General features: G+C 38.6%; 1 protein-coding gene across 2 annotated transcripts in view; it reads right to left on the bottom strand.

The window, feature by feature from the left end:
* The window catches only part of LOC133658348 (collagen alpha-1(XXVI) chain-like), a 90,711-nt gene that overhangs the window by 20,929 nt on the left and 48,256 nt on the right, over nucleotides 1–21,526 (bottom strand). Inside the window, exons 4-7 of one of the 2 annotated variants that reach the window (XM_062060267.1) lie at nucleotides 20,165–20,226; nucleotides 19,973–20,099; nucleotides 13,153–13,251; nucleotides 8,612–8,746 (exon numbers count right to left, since the gene is read on the bottom strand). In XM_062060267.1, coding sequence (XP_061916251.1) covers nucleotides 8,612–8,746; nucleotides 13,153–13,251; nucleotides 19,973–20,099; nucleotides 20,165–20,226 — 423 coding nt within the window. Of the gene's footprint in view, nucleotides 1–8,611; nucleotides 8,747–13,152; nucleotides 13,255–19,972; nucleotides 20,100–20,164; nucleotides 20,227–21,526 lie in introns of both variants that reach the window. The other variant, XM_062060268.1, reaches the window with a different exon arrangement.

A 21,526-nucleotide genomic window follows, 5' to 3' on the forward strand; every position in this document is an offset into this window, starting at 1 on the left:
CCTGCTCCCTCCCCTCCAAGTAAGACTGCATCCAGCTCCAAGAGGTTTTGTTAAATCCGATTGCTCTGAGCTTATCCAACAGTATAGCGTGGTTAACGGTGTCAAAGGCCTTCTGAAGGTCCAGCATGACCATGCCGCAGTATTTGCCCGCGTCCACCTCATGTTTGATGTGGTCGGTCAGATAGAGAAGGCATGTGTCAGTGGAGTGGTTAGTTCTGAAGCCGGATTGGAATTTGTACATGAGTTTATTAGTGGCAAGGTAACTATCGACCTGTTCATAAACTATTTTCTCCATTACTTTCGAAATGGAGCTGAGAATAGAAACAGGTCGGTAGTTGCCAGGTTCCAATTTGCTTCCTTTTTTAAAGAGGGGAGTTACTCTTGCTATCTTAAAATCTTTTGGTACTTGGCCTTGTGTAATTGATAGGTTTATTATGTGCGTGATGATCGGGGCAATGATGGAGGCAGAGTCCCTGAGGAATCTGGAGGGAATATTATCAAGGCCGGTGGCCTTGTTAGGGTGGAGCGCGCTCAATTTTTTAAACACCTCATCAGCTGTGACCATTTCTAATTTGAAATCATTGTTGGATACTCCTAGCTTTCTGTAGAAGGCTTTAATGTGTTCTACACCAAAGCGACCAGAGTGGTGGGACAGCTTGTTGACAAGAGTTGCAGCTATGCTGGTGAAAAAGGCGTTAAAGGGAAACTTCGGTTTTTTTCAACCTGGGCCCTGTTTTCATAATTTTTTCTGTATATGTGAGTGCTGGATAAAACATTTTTTGAGGTCGCGCCAGTATTGAGCAGGGCAGGCAGCCTCCAGCCCAGCTAACGCTCGTACACAGGGCAACTGGCTCTCGTCAAAATTCGGCCTATAAACATGCATTTTTTTCACACTGACAGGCTCAGATAGTTACAATGAGTGTCCGACAACATACTAGAAAGGAGAAATTAACGTATGTCTCTACCTTTAGCTGGAGATCGCTGTGTGTTGTGAGCTGTGTCCAAATCTCACCACGCTACAAATCTCGTTCCGAAATCTCGCGATAACTCGCGACAAAACACCGGTGGAAAAACAGTTACCTGACTGAGGTGAAGAGAGATGACTGAAGTGATTTTCTGCCTCCACTATAAAACTAAAATAACAGTCTTCGGTAATCCAACAGAAAATCACTTCAGTCATCTCTCTTCACCTCAGTCAGGTAACTGTTTTTCCACCGGTGTTTTGTCGCGAGTTATCGCGAGATTTCGGAACGAGATTTGTAGCGTGGTGAGATTTGGACACAGCTCACAACACACAGCGATCTCCAGCTAAAGGTAGAGACATACGTTAATTTCTCCTTTCTAGTATGTTGTCGGACACTCATTGTAACTATCTGAGCCTGTCAGTGTGAAAAAAATGCATGTTTATAGGCCGAATTTTGACGAGAGCCAGTTGCCCTGTGTACGAGCGTTAGCTGGGCTGGAGGCTGCCTGCCCTGCTCAATACTGGCGCGACCTCAAAAAATGTTTTATCCAGCACTCATATATACAGAAAAAATTATGAAAACAGGGCCCAGGTTGAAAAAAACCGAAGTTTCCCTTTAAGTCTGCTAGCTACCTCCATTTTGTCTGTAATGAGGGAGTCACCCTCCTTGATGCTGATGTTGGTGAGTCTTGTTTTAAGTTTCTGGCTGCAACCAGGAAGCTGGTTGTTGAGAATTTTCCAGAGCTCACGTGGCTTATTCGTGTTTTCCTCTATTTTGTCGTTAATGTAATTTTTTTTTAAGGATTTAGTCAGGTTGGTTGACTTATTTCTTAATTTATTGCATTGCTTTTTGAGAGTTGAAAGGAGTAATTTGAGGTTGATATTATTGGGTTGTTTATCTACTTCTGTTTTACATTTTTGGTATTCAGAGTATTTCCTGTCTCTGTCTTTTATGGCAGCTAATAGGTCCGGATTCATCCATGGTTCCGAGCGGGCTTTGATCCTGACTGTTTTCACGGGAGCCAGGTCATTTAGTATCTTTAGGAACGCCGTTTTGAAGCGATCCCAAGCGACATCGACCAGGTTGCTCGCGAGCACAGGGTACCAGTCCCACTCATCTAATTTTAAATTGAAATTGTCATTGGAGTATTTTTTGAGGGATCTGGATTGGGCTGTTATGTGGCCATTGGCTTTAGGTTTAGCTATTTTACGGGTGCAGAAGGTTAGATAGTGGTCGCTAAGACCACAGATCATGACCCCACTATTTTTTATTTTAGGCCGGTCTGAAGTGAGAATGAGATCTATGGTTGATTGGGTGGAATCACACACCCTTGTGGGTAGCGCTATTAGCTGGGAAAGACCGTGCAGATTACAAAACTTGCTGAAGGATCTGAAGACAGGCGCATCTTTGCGTTGAATATCTGTGTTCAGATCCCCAGTTATAATTTTCTCCATGTTGTCTGTCCCCGCCAAGCATTCTTCCAAAGCCCCATAGAAATCACTCTGATTAGGGGGTCTATAAACAGTCCCTATTAGTACCGGCTTAGCATTTTTAAATTTGATTTCCGCCCACACAGATTCCAGGTTATTGTGGTTAAGATCAGTGCGAGTTATGTATTTAATATCCTGGTGAATATACATACAAACGCCCCCACCGTGTTTATTCCTATCCTTTCTGATAACCGAAAAGTTTTGTATTTCTATCTCTGAGTCAGAAATACTTTGATCAAATTTGGTTTCAGAGAAACACAAGATTTTTACCTTCGTGTTGAGGAACATTTCTCTGATTTGGTCGAGTTTGGCTCCAGAGAGGCTGTTCACATTAAGGTGGATGATGTGTAGTCCACTGGAACCAAAAAGAGCATCAGAGTCCGCTGTGTTGTGGTACTGACCAGAAAAATTGTTGGTTATTATTGCTGTTGCAGTTGAAGAGCAAGGAGAGAGAGGCATATTGATCGTCCTCCAGGTGAAGGGGGAGGGAGAGAAAGGGGGAGGGGAGGGAGAGGGAGAGGGAGGAGGAGGCCAGGTAGGGTTGCTGGGGGATGGGTTGGGTTTCCTTTTGGCGGGCTTTTTTGAAGACAAAGAGAAAGAGAATAACGAAAATGTTTGTGTAAAGGCGCCTCTAAATCCTGTGTATGGCGCGTCCTCGGCCGTCCGGGACCGGGGAGAGGTCGCGTGGACCCCCGCCATCTCGCGCAGCTCCCCGCAATCACCGATGTCCGGGTCGCCGTCCACCGCAGCCGCCGCGTCGTTCACCGCCGCTGAGTCGCTGCCTTCTCTGATGACCGGGTCGTCCTCCACCGCCGCCGCCGAGCCTCCGACCGTGTCGATGAACGGGGCGAAGTCCTCCGCCGAGCCGCCGACCGCAGGAGCACAGGTGAGCTTGAGCTGAGACGAGCCGGTAGCCGAGTTAGCTTCGATGGCGACGCTAGCAGTAGCATTGCTAGTCTTCGCCAGTCGGGACAACATTAACCGTGTTGTTGCAGGTCCAGGGTTGAGTTCAGTGTCTCCTGATAGTAGAAGTAATAGTAGTATTATTGACTTTCTGTCTATCCTTCCAGTCAGGGGCATGTTTCTTCTGCCTCGATGTGCAGACAAGCACGATGCTAACACGTTAGCTCCGAAGCCAAGGTGCTTCGCCGATATATTGTCGTGGAGATAAAAGTCACTGTGTATGTCCATTTCGCGTTCTCGACTCTCATTTTCAAGAGGGTAGAGTATCCGAGGAGGTTTAAAATATAAATCCGTAATCCACAGTAGAAAAAGGAGGAAGTGTGGGATAATCCGAGCAGTTGTTTGGATTCCCGATCGGGAGCGAAAGAGGGTGCGACCGCTCATCTCGGCGTCTCAGTCAAAAAACTAATTAGATGGCCATAGTAACTAATTAGATTATCATAGCAACTAATTATATGACCATAGTAACTCATTAGATGACCATAGTAACTAATTAGATGACCATAGTAACTCATTAGATGACCATAGTAACTCATTAGATGACCATAGTAACTAATTAGATTATCATAACTAATTATATGACCATAGTAACTAATTAGATGATCATAGTAACTAATTAGATGATCATAGTAACTAATTAGATGGCCATAGTAACTAATTAGATGACCATAGTAACTCATTAGATGACCATAGTAACTAATTAGATGACCATAGTAACTAATTAGATGACCATAGTAACTAATTAGATGACCATAGTAACTCATTAGATGACCATAGTAACTCATTAGATGACCATAGTAACTCATTAGATGACCATAGTAACTAATTAGATGACCATAGTAACTCATTAGATGACCATAGTAACTCATTAGATGACCATAGTAAATAATTAGATGACCATATTAACTAATTTGATTATCATAGCAACTAATTATATGACCATAGTAACTAATTAGATGACCATAGTAACTCATTAGATGACCATAGCAACTCATTAGATGACCATAGCAACTAATTAGATGACCATAGTAACTCATTAGATGACCATAGTAACTCATTACATGAACATAGTAACTCATTAGATTATCATAGCAACTAATTAAATGACCATAGTAACTAATTAGATGATCATAGTAACTAATTAGATGACCATAGTAACTCATTAGATGACCATAGTAACTCATTAGATGACCACAGTAACTAATTAGATGACCACAGTAACTCATTAGATGACCATAGCAACTAATTAGATGACCATAGTAACTCATTAGATGACCATAGTAACTCATTACATGAACATAGTAACTCATTAGATTATCATAGCAACTAATTAAATGACCATAGTAACTATTTAGATGATCATAGTAACTAATTAGATGACCATAGTAACTCATTAGATGACCATAGTAACTCATTAGATGACCATAGTAACTCATTAGATGACCATAGTAACTCATTACATGACCATAGTAACTCATTAGATTATCATAGCAACTAATTAAATGACCATAGTAACTCATTAGATGACCATAGTACCTAATTAGATGACCATAGTAACTCATTAGATGACCATAGTAAATAATTAGATGACCATATTAACTAATTTGATTATCATAGCAACTAATTATATGACCATAGTAACTCATTAGATGACCATAGTAACTAATTAGATGACCATAGTAACTAATTAGATGACCATAGTAAATCATTAGATGACCATAGTAACTCATTAGATGACCATAGTAACTAATTAGATGACCATACCAACTAATTATATGACCATAGTAACTCATTACATGACCATAGTAACTCATTAGATTATCATAGTAACTCATTAGATGACCATAGCAACTCATTAGATGACCATAGTAACTCATTAGATGACCGTAGTAACTCATTAGATGACCCCCAAGGTTCAATCTTGGGGCCGACTTTATTTAACATCTATATGCTCCCACTAGGACAAATCATGCAAAATAATAACATTGACCATCATTGCTATGCCGATGACACCCAAATCTATGTAGCGCTATCACCAAATGACTATCGCCCCATAGATCTTCTGTGCCAGTGCATTGAGCAAGTCAAACACTGGATGTGCCAAAATTTCCTACAACTAAATGAAGATAAAACTGAGATAATTGTTTTTGGTGCTAAAAAAGAAAGGTTTAAAGTCATCCAACACCTTCAATCACTGTCCCTGAAAACCTCAAATAAAGCCAGAAATCTTGGGGTTATTTTAGATTCTGATTTACATTTCGACAGTCACATCAAATCAGTAACAAAATCGGCCTACTATCACCTCAAAAATGTAAAAAGACTTAGAGGGCTCATGTCAGCTCAAGACTTAGAAAAACTTGTACATGCCTTTATTACCAGTAGGCTAGACTATTGTAATGGTCTCCTTGCAGGTCTTCCCAAAAAAACTGTCAGGCAGCTACAGCTTGTTCAGAACGCTGCTGCTAGAGTTCTAACAAAGACCAAAAAATGTGAGCACATTACACCAATTCTTAAATCCTTACATTGGCTCCCTGTACATCAGAGAATAGATTTCAAAATCCTCCTGCTCACATATAAATCACTACATGGTCTAGGGCCCAAGTATATCACTGATATGCTCCCACTATATATGCCCTCTAGATCACTAAGATCTTCTGAGACCAATCTGTTAGCGGTTCCAAGAGTAAACTCAAATCAAGGGAGATCATCATTCAGTCACTATGCAACACATAGCTGGAATAAACTTCCTGAAGATGTCAGACTCTCCCCAACTCTCACTACTTTTAAAACTAGACTGAAGACTTTTATGTTCACCTTAGCTTTCAGCTAAATCTTTTAATCTTTTAACTTTTAACGTCTGCACTGTTTTTATTTTTATTGTCTGCATTTTAATTTTGCTTTTATTTTCTTTCATTTCACTTTGTTGTCTGTGAAGCACTTTGAGTCTGCCTTGTGTATGAAAAGCGCTATACAAATAAAGCTGCCTTGCCTTGCCTTGCCTAGATGACCATAGTGACTAATTAGATGACCATAGTAACTCATTAGATAAATAACCATAGCAACTAATTAGATGACCATAGTAACTCATTAGATGACCATAGTAACTAATTAGATGACTATAGTAACTCATTAAATTATCATAGCAACTAATTAAATGACCATAGTAACTAATTAGATGACCATAGTAACTCATTAGATGACCATAGCAACTCATTAGATGACCATAGTAACTCATTAGATGGTCATAGTAACTAATTAGATGACTATAGTAACTCTTTAGATTCCAATCATTGAAATACTTTGTATAGTTCAAGACTTTTAGAAAACATCACTGCACATCATAATGGCAGCTACACTTTCCATCATAAAGATCTAAAATAATGATTTGGGAATGTCCGGCGGGCCAGATGAAAAAGCTTACCGGACCACATGTGGCCTTAATTTGCCCAGGTCTGGGTTAGAGACAGAGTACACCCTGGACTGGTGGCCAACAACATGCTAGCCACTGGCACACTATTACCATACGTTCTATGGGGGAAATGCCTCTGAAAGCAACTAGTTCCACTTTATAAGTTCACTTTACTCTTGCGAGGGGTCTGCCTTGCACAATTTGGACCTCCTGTTGGATTGTAAATGTGGCCTTCAGCTGCATTGTTGTTGGTGGTCTGTAAAGTGCAGCATGGCTAAGTCAGCAAAACACCAGGGAACTATTAAAGTCCATCCAGGCCAGCACTTCTCTAGTAAAGATGCAAACTCCCTTTGATAAATGCTAAAGATACTTTGCTAAGTATAAATACTTAAACAGCTGCATTGCACTTCCTAAAGCAGGGGTGCACACACTTTTTCTGCAGGCCAGCTACTTTTCAATGGACCAAGTGGAGGGGATCTACCTCATTCATATATATCATTTATATTCATTTATTTATGGAAGAGACGTTTTTGTTAACAAGTTAAATGTGTTTAATGATAATACAAGCATGTTTAACATTCCTTTCTTTCATGAAGACAAGAATATAAGTTGGTATGATTGTGATGACTTGCATTGATTGGAATCAGACAGTAGTGATGATAACCTCCACATTTTCGAATGGAGGAGAAAAAAAGTCCTCCTTTCTGTCCAATACCACATGAAAGTGCTTCCATACTCATTTTTATACACTTTACAAGAAATACATTGGCGGCAAAATCCGTTACTTGTGCACACTCGCTCTTATTTTGTTAGGGCAGGCAGGATGAAGCAGGGCTTTTACTGTGAAGACAGGAACTGTCTTTAGAGTTTTGACGGCAGGTACGGCGCGAGAGTCTGTTGAAATAAAAAGTGTTTCTCGCCTTCCTGTCGGTCGTTTTTTCTTAATAATGATCTGGCAGCAGCCAGCGTTGTCAGAATAATTGTATCTAAGTTATCACAAAACTTTGTGTTTCCATGAGTTCCCGGCGAGCAGACAAAAGCTGTCTTTGATCTTACCAAGCAAAAGGCTTGTAAAACTCCCCCGTGTACGATGGGAAGCGACTTGAAGGTGTCGGTTTCTTTGATCTATTGTGATCCACAGGAAGATCTTGTCTTGACCTGGGATCTACAAAGCGGAGAGGAAGCAGGACCTGACGCAAGCTCCAGGCATCTTTCCTTTGAACTGTTTTGTGACCAAGGGTGACGGCTGTTTACGACCCCTTCTCCCCTTAGAAACAGCTGTTGCCATGTAATCAGGGAAAGACCAAATAAAAGAGGCGTGGGACGACACTGTACAAGAGTACAGGTGTACGCGCTCTCCTCATTGAGCTAAATTGAATCCTGTCTCTGTTTAATTCCTTGCTTCTTGTCTGTTTAATAGATGTCATCGGTGTTTGAACCTGACAAGCGTCATCTCACAAAACCCTCGGGTGCCCTGAATGTCAATCAAGTGACGTCTTAGTGAAGATTGATGATCGCTCATTTTTAGGTCTATTTTTTTAATGCCACCATCGACCGGTAGTTTGCCATCGACGTAATGGCCTAAACTATTTCACAAGCATACAGTTCCATTTTTTTTTATTACTGAGGGCAAAACTGTGAGAGAAAAGCAGGATAGGATGGTAAGTGTGTGCGTTTAAAGCCGTTGAATCACATGGATAGAATGTGTCAATAGACCTTGGCATGCTTTCAAATTTGCTCAAATCGAAATCCTCAAGTGCTCAGCACCTGTCGTCCCTGCTCACCTTGATGATCCACTTGGAACACATCACCCCTCATTTGCACGGTAGATGACCTGGAAGGAACAGCGGGGGGCCCTGGAGGACCAGGTGGGCCACGCAGACCCATTTCACCAGGCAGACCTCTGTCCCCTTTTGGTCCTGAACACCAGAAACAATAAATACAAGATTTACTTTGATGAAACAGGACAGGGCAGGACAGGGCTGTATTTGGAATAATAACTTTGTATAATAATTATTTGGAGTGCATGAGAAAGTGGAGAGGAAAAAGTCACAATGTATATACAGTACAGGCCAAAAGTTTGGACACACCTCCTCATTCAATCTTTATTTTCATGACTATTTACATTGTAGATTGTCACATCAAAACTATGAATGAGCACATGTGGAGTTATGTACTTCACAAAAAAAGGTGAAATGACTGAAAACATGTTTTATATTGTAGTTTCTTCAAAATAGCCACCCTTTGCTCTGATTTCTGTTTTGCACACTCTTGGCATTCTCTCCATGAGCTTCAAGAGGTAGTCTCCTGAAATGGTTTTCACTTCACAGGTGTCATAGTTTTGATGCCTTCAGTGACAATCTACAAGGAACATTTCACATGTCTTTACTGTGTATATATTTGAACAGTGTTTATGTTGTGTACAAGGTGTATTTATAATATGTTGTGTAAAGGAAATTTCATATTTCTATGAAGCTCATCTTGTATGTGACATTGTTTATAGGGTTAGGCCAAATAAGTGCTCAACTTCAGCCTAAACCCTTTCGGTCTGTAAACTTGTCAATTTATAAATGTACAACTGTTTGTTTATGTAAAACTGTTTGGTTTTGTTGTTGACCACTGACAGAATAAATAACTAACTAAACTAAAAAAATGTAAATAGTCAGGAAAATAAAGAAAATGCATTGAAATGAGAAGGTGTGTTCAAACTTTTGGCCTGCACTGTACTGTATATGCATGTATTTATTATATACTATAAGTATATGTACAACACAGTAGCAACAGAACCAATGCTGTGATAGCGGTGAGAAACAAACTGCTGAGCCAGCATTAATACTGCCCATGAGTTGATTGACAACAACAGCAAGTGAAATATGCAAGAGGTTGTTGTAAAAAAAACATTTTTAAACATTTGTTTATTGGATTTTTGACATACACGGTCCAGAAATACTTTGAAACACATGTCAAATGTTCTTTTTTTTAACATTTGAACCAACATTTTAAAGTGCAGGCAGAGGTAAATTGTGGACTTACTAAATAACATCAGGAGGTTGTCTACACTAACGCCTAACTCAGGGGTCAGCAACCAGCCGCTCTTTAGCTCCGACCTAGTGGCTCCCTGGAGCTTTTTTCCAAAAATGCATACAATGTTTTGTTTTAATTTGGTTTCTTTAGATGGACAAACATGACACAAACCTTCCTAACGGTTAGACATCCCACTGTTTCTATTAAGCATGTTTCACTGATGAGAGTATTTGGCGAGCGCCGTTTTGTCCTCATTTCTTTGAACACACCATAGTTTGATTACAAGTACAACTTTCTACGACGCTGCCACAGAAAGACGCGTGTTATGCCACTCCTTTGTCTCATTTTGTCCACCAAACTTTTTATACTGTGCGTGAATGCACAAAGGTGAGCTTTGTTGATGTTATTGACTTATTGGAGTGCTAATCAGGCATTTTTGGTCACTGCATGACTGCAAGCTAATCAATGCTAACATGCTATCGAGACTAGCTGTATGTACATATTGCATCACTGTGCTACGTTCGTAAGTATATTTGAGATCATTTAATTTCCTTTAAAAGTTCAAGTTAAAGTACCACTGATAGTCACACACACACTAGGTGTAGTGAAATTACCCTCTGCATTTGACTCATCCCCTTGTTCCACCCCCTGGGAGGTGAGGGGGAGCAGTGAGCAGCAGCGGTGGCCGCGCTCGGGAATCATTTTGGGGATTTAACCCCCAATTCCAACCCTTGATGCTGAGTGAGGTAATTTTTATAGTCTTTGGTATGACTCGACCTACCGATCTCAGGGCGGACACTCTAACCACAAGGCCACTGAGCACGTACTTGACTTATGTCCTCTGTGTATTTCATTTATATTTGCATGTCTCATGACACATTATATGTATGTGATATTGGCTGCATTTCTCATAGTTGTTTGTGTGCCATGTTGTTCCAGACCACAGTAAACGTTACACAGCTTGCAAAGATGTTAATAAATCCATTAGAAGACAACAGCCTGCCATTTCCTTTATTTTGGAGACACACATTTATACCTTTGGCCATTCTATGCCAGGAGTTCTCATCCTCTGAGAAGCCTCTGTTTTACTAATGTTTTCCAATGTTGTAAAAATGTGTAGATTACTGTCAACAAAGATTTGCGTCAGCCTGTGACACCTAGTCATTTTGATAGTAGGCTAATATAGACACTTACGTCATGTGTTGCCTTCATTATAACACTTATATAAGACTTTTAAAGTAATTTTGATAGTAGGTTAATATAGCTAATATAGACACTTACATCATGTGTTGCCTTCATTATAACACTTATACAAGACTTTTAAAGTAATTTTGATAGTAGGCTAATATAGCTAATATAGACACTTACATCATGTGTTGCCTTCATTATAACACTTATATAAGACTTTTAAAGTCATTTTGATAGTAGGCTAATGAGCTAATATAGACACTTACGTCATGTGTTGCCTTCATTATAACACTTATATAAGACTTTTAAAGTCATTTTGATAGTAGGCAAATTTAGCTAATATAGACACTTACATCATGTGTTGCCTTCATTATAGCACTTATATAAAACTTTTAAAGTCATTTTGATAGTAGGCTAATATAGCTAATATAGACACATCATGTGTTGCCTTCATTATAACACTTATATAAGACTTTTAAAGTCATTTTGATAGTAGGCTAATATAGACACTTACATCATGTGTTGCCTTCATTATAACACTTGTATAAGACTTTTAAAGTCATTTTGATAGTAGGCTAATATAGACACTTACATCATGTGTTGCCTTCATTATAACACTTATATAAGACTTTTAAAGTCATTTTGATAGTAGGCTAATATAACTAATATAGACACTTACATCATGTGTTGCCTTCATTATAACACTTATATAAGACTTTTAAAGTCATTTTGATAGTAGGTTAATATAGCTAATATAGACACTTACATCATGTGTTGCCTTCATTATAACACTTATATAAGACTTTTAAAGTCATTTTGATAGTAGGCTAATATAACTAATATAGACACTTACATCATGTGTTGCCTTCATTATAACACTTATATAAGACTTTTAAAGTCATTTTGATAGTAGGCTAATGAGCTAATATAGACACTTACGTCATGTGTTGCCTTCATTATAACACTTATATAAGACTTTTAAAGTCATTTTGATAGTAGGCAAATTTAGCTAATATAGACACTTACATCATGTGTTCCCTTCATTATAGCACTTATATAAAACTTTTAAAGTCATTTTGATAGTAGGCTAATATAGCTAATATAGACACATCATGTGTTGCCTTCATTATAACACTTATATAAGACTTTTAAAGTCATTTTGATAGTAGGCTAATGAGCTAATATAGACAATTACGTCATGTGTTGCCTTCATTATAACACTTATATAAGACTTTTAAAGTCATTTTGATAGTAGGCAAATTTAGCTAATATAGACACTTACATCATGTGTTGCCTTCATTATAGCACTTATATAAAACTTTTAAAGTCATTTTGATAGTAGGCTAATATAGCTAATATAGACACATCATGTGTTGCCTTCATTATAACACTTATATAAGACTTTTAAAGTCATTTTGATAGTAGGCTAATATAGACACTTACGTCATGTGTTGCCTTCATTATAACACTTATATAAGACTTTTAAAGTCATTTTGATAGTAGGCTAATATAGCTAATAGACACTTACATCATGTGTTGCCTTCATTATAACACTTATATAAGACTTTTAAAGTCATTTTGATAGTAGGCTAATATAGCTAATATAGACACTTACATCATGTGTTGCCTTCATTATAACACTTATATAAGACTTAAAGTCATTTTGATAGTAGGCTAATATAGCTAATATAGACACTTACATCATGTGTTGCCTTCATTATAACACTTATATAAGACTTTTAAAGTCATTTTGATAGTAGGCTAATATAGCTAATATAGACACTTACATCATGTGTTGCCTTCATTATAACACGTATACAAAGCTTTTATTTGTTGGAGGCTCCAGAGAGATTTTATTTTGTTGTATTTTTGGTCCAATATGTCTCTTTCAACATTTTGGGTTGCCGACCCCTGGTCTAACTTGATGACTTCAGCATTTTTGTCTCTAGTTAGAGACAGTTTAGAGCTTTTGCAGACCACAAAGGAGACTAAAACTAGGGACATTTCTAGAAATAAAATGTAAAGGACACTCTGTAGTTAACTGAATAGAGACAATGTTTGAATGGTTGTAGCAGGTGAACAAACTAGACAAAAATAATGAAGAATATCTTACCGATGGGTCCAGAAAAGCCTGGTATACCAGGTAGACCTGCAGGCCCGGTTGTGCCAGGAGGCCCTGGTGGTCCAATAGGGCCTTGAGGGCCTCTTCCTCCTGCTAACCCACAAATAACATGTTAGTCATTATAAACAAGTGTAACAAACCTGTCATAATTCAGGGATTCTCAAACTAGGCTCATATGTTCACCTACAAGTCTAAGAAATGATGATACCTTTTCTTCAAGTAGTGGTGTTGTCGTGCATGAACAAATGGACACTTGATTCATGTGGTGACAGGATGCAGAATGAAACATGGAAGACACCAGGGTTGCCCCCATACCAATATTTTGATACCAAAATGTATTTCGATACTTTTCGATACTTTTGTAAATATAGGGGACCACAAAAAATGGCACTATTGTCTTTATTTTAACAGAAAATCTTAGTTTCTTATTGCAATTTTGTCCTTAAATAAAATAGTGAACATACTAGACAACTTGTCTTTTAGTAGTAAGTAAACAAACAAAGACTCCTAATTAGTCTGCTGACATATGCAGTAACATATTGTGTCATTTATCTACCTATTATTTTGACTACACTATTAAGGACAAGCGGTAGAAAATTAATTATTAATCTACTTGTTCATTTACTGTTAATATCTGCTTATTTTCTCTTTTAACATGTTCTATCTACACTTCTGTTAAAATGTAATCATCACTTATTCTTCTCTTCTTTGATACTTTACATTAGTTTTGGATGATACCACACGTTTAGGTATGGATCTGATACCAAGTAGTTACAGGATCATACATTGGTCATATTCAAACTCCTCATGTGTCCAGAGACATATTTACTGACTTTATATAATATAAATTTAAAAAATACAAAAAAGATTTTGTGATGCTAGAAAATATTGATGTAATCATAGTAGTATTGACTAGATATGTGCCTGTACTTGGTATCATTACAGTGGATGTCAGGTGTAGATTCACCCATGGCATTTGTTTACATTGTGACGCTAGTGAGCTATTGTATCCTCCTACGGTGTGTAGTTAAGCATGTTTAGCTATTCCTCGTCCTGCAGTGATAGTGATACTTGATAGAAACGTACTTTATTTGTCGCCATGGAGACAAGGATTAGTGATTTAGAAGTAGCTAAAACACTGCGGATGGACGTTATCTGCTAACTAGCTAGCCATGTCTTAAAGCACCTCTTCCTGAGGGTGTTTCAGTGTTATAACTTCACCTTTATCTTTACTTTTTAAGCCAAAATGCGTCCGTTCTCGCTTTTGTGTCTACACACTGTGTCTGCTTGTAAGTACTCTATGTGTGTGCGCTGCCGAACATGCTCCTCTTCTCGTAAAACCAGCACTGTCACCACGTGATGACGGTACATTTCAGAGGCAGTATAGCATCGCGGTACTATACTAATAGCGTACAACCCTAGAAGGCACTAAACAGCACATTTGGCAGTTAGAGTGAAACAATCCTCCTTTGTCACGGGAAATATTAAAACAAGACTTCTGTTGGTTGGTGCTGGTTAGTGTCATCAAAATGTTTGTTTGTGCTGACCAGTGATGTCACACAGCCCCCCTCCCTGTCCAAATCTCTCCAAACTTCTCCCAAACATTTGTGCTGTCAAAATATTTAATTGGCTATCCATCCATCCATTTTATACTGCTTGTCCCTCTCGGCGTTGCGGGAGTGGCGGAAGCCTATAATGGTTTTAATGTTATTACAGCTTTTTGTTATTCACATCCAATATGTCAAAAACGTCACTGTGCAGGAAGGAGTTTGTTTCTTTCAAGCGCTTCCATCTTAAAATTGCACATTAATAACACAAAAAAGTACTGCTAAAGCCAATTTGGGCATGGCTTGATTGAAATAATTGTTCTTTTTTTTCCTGATTGAGCAAAGATTTTTGAAGAAAATAAAAAAAACATATTTTTACCATTTCGTCAGGACATTCTCAATGTATTGAAATTCAAACATTGAAACGCACTCCCTCTCTCCCTTCATTAAACATGGAAAATGACAACCGTTTGTCAACAACACAAGGCTTTACCTATTTTTCTGTTTTCTTTACAAAACCTCGGACCGGTAGCTGCAAAGTGTTTTCAGCAGCGCTAATGTTGCGGTTATTTTTGCACCAAACAACGGCAAAAGTGTAACAACCTGGTCGCATCGTGGTGCGAGGTGTTCTCCCAAGGATGCAGACGGGCTCGGACACAGCTTGCAGGTAGGAAAATGATTTATTCAGGAACTAAATCGGACAGGAAAAAACAAAAACGACTAGCGTGGGAGCTAGCAAGCAAAATACTAGCATAGCCTGAAAGCTAGCAGGAAACAAAGTGGTCGTTAACTGTTGCGTGAAAGCAAATTAGGAAGCCAGGCAGAGTGCTGCCCGGGCGAAGACTAAATAGCCCTCTGATTAGTGCCCGGACAACAGGTGAGCGTCTCGAACACTAACCAGAGGCAGCTGAGCATAATCTGCCGTCATGGCAACAGAAACGAACAAACGTGACACTAAACTGTAAACAAACGGTGATCCGAGCAGCGGATCCTAACAAAAAGATTGCAAAAACATTGTTATCACTTGTCTGTCTGACGCTGCGTGTCAGAGGAGACGTACTGCGGGTTCAGTGTTATATGAGGGGGAGAAGGAAGTGGTGAGGGAGTTTCACCAGAACTGAAATACAGTCGTGATCAAAAGTCTACATACACTTGTAAAGAACATAATGTCATGGCTGTCTTGAGTTTCCAATACTTTCCACAACTCTTATTTTTTTGTGATAGAGTGATTGGAGCACATACTTGTTGGTCACAAAAAACATTCATGAAGTTTGCTTCTTTTATGAATTTATTATGGGTCTACTGAAAATGTGAGCAAATCTGCTGGGTCAAAAGTATACATACAGCAATTGACATCACATGGACAAAGATAAGACCTTCTGGAGGAAAGTTCTGTGGTCAGATGAAACAAAAATGGAGCTGTTTGGCCACAATACCCAGCAATATGTTTGGAGGAGAAAAGGTGAGGCCTTTAATCCCAGGAACAACACACCCACCGTCAAGCATGGTGGTGGTAATATTATGCTCTGGGCCTGTTTTGCTGCCAATGGAACTGGTGCTTTAAATGGGACAATGAAAAAGGAGGATTACCTCCAAATTCTTCAGGACAAGCTAAAATCTTGGGTCTTGGGCGCAGTTGGGTGTTCCAACAGGACAATGACCCCAAACACACGTCAAAAGTGGTAAAGGAATGGCTAAATCAGGCTAGAATGAAGGTTTTAGAATGGCCTTCCCAAAGTGGACAATGCTGAAGAAACAAGTCCATGTCAGAAAACCAACAAATTTAGCTGAACTGCACCAATTTAGTCAAGAGGAGTGGTCAAAAATTCAAGCAGAAGCTTGAGGATGGCTACCAAAAGCGCCTTATTGCAGTGAAACTTGCCAAGGGACATGTAAGCAAATATTAACATTGCTGTACGTATACTTTTGACCCAGCAGATTTGCTCACATTTTCAGTAGACCCATAATAAATTCATAAAAGAAGCAAACTTCATGAATGTTTTTAGTGACCAACAAGTATGTGCTCCGATCACTCTATCACAAAAAAATAAGAGTTGTAGAAATTATTGGAAACTCAAGACAGCCATGACATGATGTTCTTTACAAGTGTATGTACACTTTTGACCGCGACTATACATGCCACGTCAGGTATCAAAACATGTTCGAGGGGAATTGATGACAGAGAGTAATTTTTATTCTTGAATGAATAAAGAAAAGGGCACTGTTCTTGTCAGAATAATTATATATACGTAAGTTATCACACAACTTTTATGCTTGAAGGCCGTTGCTCTAGTTCAGGGGTCGGCAACCAGCGGCTCTAGAGCCGCATGCGGCTCTTTAGCGCCGCCTTAGTGGCTCTCTGGAGCTTTTTCAAAAATGTATTATACATGGAAAAAGATGAGGGGAAAAAAATATATTTTTTGTGTTAATATGGTTTCTGTAGGAGGACAAACATGACACAAACCTCCCTAATTGTTATAAAGCACACTGTTTGTATTAAACATGCTTCACTGATTCGAGTATTTGGCGAGCGCCGTTTTGTCCTACTAATTTTGGCGGTCCTTGAACTCACCTCAGTTTGTTTACATGTATAACTTTCTCCGACTTTCTAGGACGTGTTTTATGCCACTTCTTTGTCTCATTTTGTCCACCAAAATTTTAACGCTGTGCATGAATGCACAAAGGTGAATTTTGTTGATGTTATTGACTTGTGTGGAGTGCTAATCAGACATGTTTGGTCACTGCATGAATGCAAGCTAATCGATGCTAACATGCTATTTAAGCTAGCTATATGTACATATTGCATAATTTTGCCTCATTTGTAGGTATATTTGAGGTCATTAAGTTTCCTTTAAAGGCCTACTGAAACCCACTACTACCGATCACACAGTCTGATAGTTTATATATTAATGATGAAATCTTAACATTGCAACACATGCCAATACGGCCGGGTTAACTTATAAAGTGCAATTTTAAACTTCCCAGGAAACTTCCGCTTGAAAACGTTGCGGTATGATGACGTATGCGCGTGACGTCACGAGGTCAAGGGAAGTGTTTGGACCCAATTCAAATACCTCTGTTTTCTTCGACAAAATTCCACAGTATTCTGGACATCTGTGTTGGTGAATCTTTTGCAATTTGTTTAATGGACAATGGAGACTGCAAATAAGAAAGTTGTAGGTGCGATCGGTGGAGCGGCGGACTACAGCAACACCAACACCAGGAGGTTGTGTTGTGTTTTGAGCAGGATAGCAGACGCACTACGGTGAGTAAGCCCGCTGCCGCATCTAAGTTAGCTTCTGTTTTTTTTTAGCTTCGCCAAGCTGAATATTATTAATCGTGTATTTACATGTTCATGGTTTAATAGTATTTTTGATCTTCTGTCTATCCATCCAGTCAGGGTTTTTTTTTAATTTAGTTTCTATCTGCATTTGAGACTGCTATGCTATCACGTTGGCTACGTAGCTAGGTTAGCTTCTATTTTTTAGCTTCGAAAAGCTGAATATTATTAATCGTGTATTTACATGTTCATGGTTTAATAGTATTTTTGATCTTCTGTCTATCCATCCAGTCAGGGTTTTTTTTTAATTTAGTTTCTATCTGCATTTGAGACTGCTATGCTATCACGTTGGCTACGTAGCTAGGTTAGCTTCTATTTTTTTAGCTTCGAAAAGCTGAATATTATTAATCGTGTATTTACATGTTCATGGTTTAATAGTATTTTTGATCTTCTGTCTATCCATCCAGTCAGGGTTTTTTTTAATTTAGTTTCTATCTGCATTTGAGACTGCTACGCTATCAAGTTGGCTACGTAGCTAGGTTAGCTTCTATTTTTTTAGCTTCGAAAAGCTGAATATTATTTATCGTGTATTTACATGTTCAGTCACTGTGAATGTCCATTTCGCGTTCTCGACTCTCATTTTCAAGAGGATATAGTATCTGAGGTGGTTTAAAATACAAATCTGTGATCTACAATAGAAAAAGGAGAGAATGTGGAATCCAATGAGCCAGCTTGTACCTAAGTTACGGTCAGAGCGAAAAAAGATACGTCCTTCACTGCCTCTCAAGTCCTTCACTGTAACGTTCCTCATCTACGAATCTTTCATCCTCGCTCAAATTAATGGGGTAATCGTCACTTTCTCGGTCCGAATCTCTCTCGCTCCATTGTAAACAATGGGGAATTGTGAGGAATCCTAGCTCCTGTGACGTCACGCTACTTCCGGTACAGGCAAGGCTTTTTTTTATCAGCGAGCAAAAGTTGCGAACTTTATCGTTGATTTTCTCTACTAAATCCTTTCAGCAAAAATATGGCAATATCACGAAATGATCAAGTATGACACATAGAATGGATCTGCTATTCCCGTTTAAATAAAAAAAAATCATTTCAGTAGGCCTTTAAGTCATCTTAATTCAATTTATAGCTCATTTAACATGAATTGATTAACGTTGAAAAACTTATTGGGGTGTTAACATTTATTGGTCAATTGTACGGAATATGTACTGTACTGTGCAATCTACTAATAAAAGTCTCAATCAAACTCAATCAATCAATGACACACTATCTGTATGTAATATGGCTTTAAATTTTTTGCGGCTCCAGACAGATTGTTTTTGTATTTTTGGTCCAATATGGCTCTTTCAACATTTTGGGTTGCCGACCCCTGCTCTAGTTATTACCTATTGTGCTCAAGCTGTACATTTCTTTTCGTGCAAAGGCACACAACTTGTTATCTTCCACTGCAATGTGAGGAGTTGCCTCGCCGCAGATGTTTCCGTCTTTCAGCCTGCTAACAGCCAAGGACGAACCAGCACCTCAACGAAGATAAGGCATAACAGCAGGCAGACAAAGCAGAGACAGGGCGAAATCACAAGACCCCCAGCACATTTCCGTTCTGAATAATCACGTATTGTGCGTACTGAGCTGCTTGCATAATGTGTGAGCCCTCCCTTTAGAGGCAGCCTCAGCGATGTAACTAGGGAACTCCAGAACTGAATAAATAGTGGAGCACGTGGGCTGTGCCTCAGAGCGTGGGGTGAGACTGTAACTGAGTGTGCAGCTCCATGCGTTCTCCTCATGAGCAAAATTGAACTCTGTCTCTGCCCGATTCCTTGCTTCTTGTTCTGTTTAATAGATAGTTCGGTGCTTAAACCTGACAGTTCTCACGCAGGGCAAAATGGTGGGTTCTTGCGTCTGTTTGTGCACATGTCTGCTTAACACTAAAAAAAGGACTAAAATGTATGATTTAAAAGATCATTATGATCACCTGGCGGCAGGTACAATGGCGGTCCGATAGGTGTGGGTTTGGGAGCGTCCACCTCGTTATCAGCCGACCCCTGTGGTGGATTGTTGGCTGTTTGTGATGGGGAAGGTCTTTCTTCCAGCTGCTTCACCTGTGGCACAAGAAGAGAATCTGTTTGCTGTACAAACAGGAGTTGCAAGTAGAAAAGCTCTTTACCTTCGACTCCATGGCGGCCATCCTGTGGCTCATGTCAGTGAGCATGGTGCAGTTCATGCACTCTGTGGACAGACAATGATGACTTTATGGATTAAAGAACTTCTCATTTGTTACAATATCAGGAGGTCCAGCCAGGACACACAAGAACAGTGCCTGTAAACAGCCATGACCCAAGAGTTTATTAGGAATTTCTCCTAAAAATCATGTCACTCACTCACAAGATAAATATTATTCCATTAAATGTGTCTTCCACTCTATTTTTCTCATTATGACAGGGATGTCAAAGTGGTTTTCATTGAGGGCCACATTATTGATGGCTGCCATCAGAGGGCCACTTGTAACAGCCAATATTGTTAGACTTACACTTCCTTTTATTGTCATTCAAATTTGAACTTTACAGTACAGATAAGAACAATGTTTTGTTGCATGAGCTGGTTGTAGTGCAGGATAAAAGAGCAATAAGGTGCAGATTTAAATAAATAGATGACTGTACAGATAAATATATTGCACTTGCATATGCATCCAGGTTTATGGATGTATGTTATATTGTCTTTATATGAATTTGCCTCTGGATTTCATTATAATTATATACATTGTTTTAAGTAGACTGTCCATTTTACAGTAAAAACTTTACATTAACAAAATTTCACTGTAAAATTGTGTTTTTTATTTATTTTTTACAACATTTTACGGTCAAAGGAAAAACAGTACCACAGTTTTTTGGGGGGGTTTTACGGAAAAAGCTGGCAGCTTAGTTGCCAGAATTTTACTAATAAATTGATATTGGTTTTTACAACATGATATTGTTCATGGAAAAACAGTACAAGTTCTTTTTTTATTCTGCCAACTTAGCTGCAAGTTTTTCTACCGTAAAAACAAATGTACCGTCTTTCCATTTACAGTAACACACCGTTAAAACAACAACCCTAGATTTTAGAGTCAAAAACTGGCAGCTCAGTCAACAGAATTTAAACGCAAAAAACAGTAGTAGTTTTTTTCAATTTACAGTAATAGCTGGAAACAACATTTATTGTCATTTTTATTAATTTGATGGGTAGTTTGCTGTAAAGTTAAGTATTTTTTTTTAGACAAAAACATGTTTGGAAAGTATGATAATATACTGTAATATTTGTTGCAATATTGGATACTATTAAAGTTTAAAAGGTATGACATTTCAAGCAGTACATATATTTTTTCTGTCAAAATGAAAACAATAAATTACATTTAGTGAGAAAATATGAAGTACTTAAATAAATAGATGACTGCACAGATAAATATATTGCACTTGCATATGCATCCAGGTTTATGGATGTATGTTATATTGTCTTTATATGAATTTGCCTCTGGATTTCATTAATAATT

Source organism: Entelurus aequoreus, linkage group LG10 (genome assembly GCF_033978785.1).
Source record: "Entelurus aequoreus isolate RoL-2023_Sb linkage group LG10, RoL_Eaeq_v1.1, whole genome shotgun sequence".
Taxonomy (NCBI): Eukaryota; Metazoa; Chordata; class Actinopteri; order Syngnathiformes; family Syngnathidae; genus Entelurus; species Entelurus aequoreus.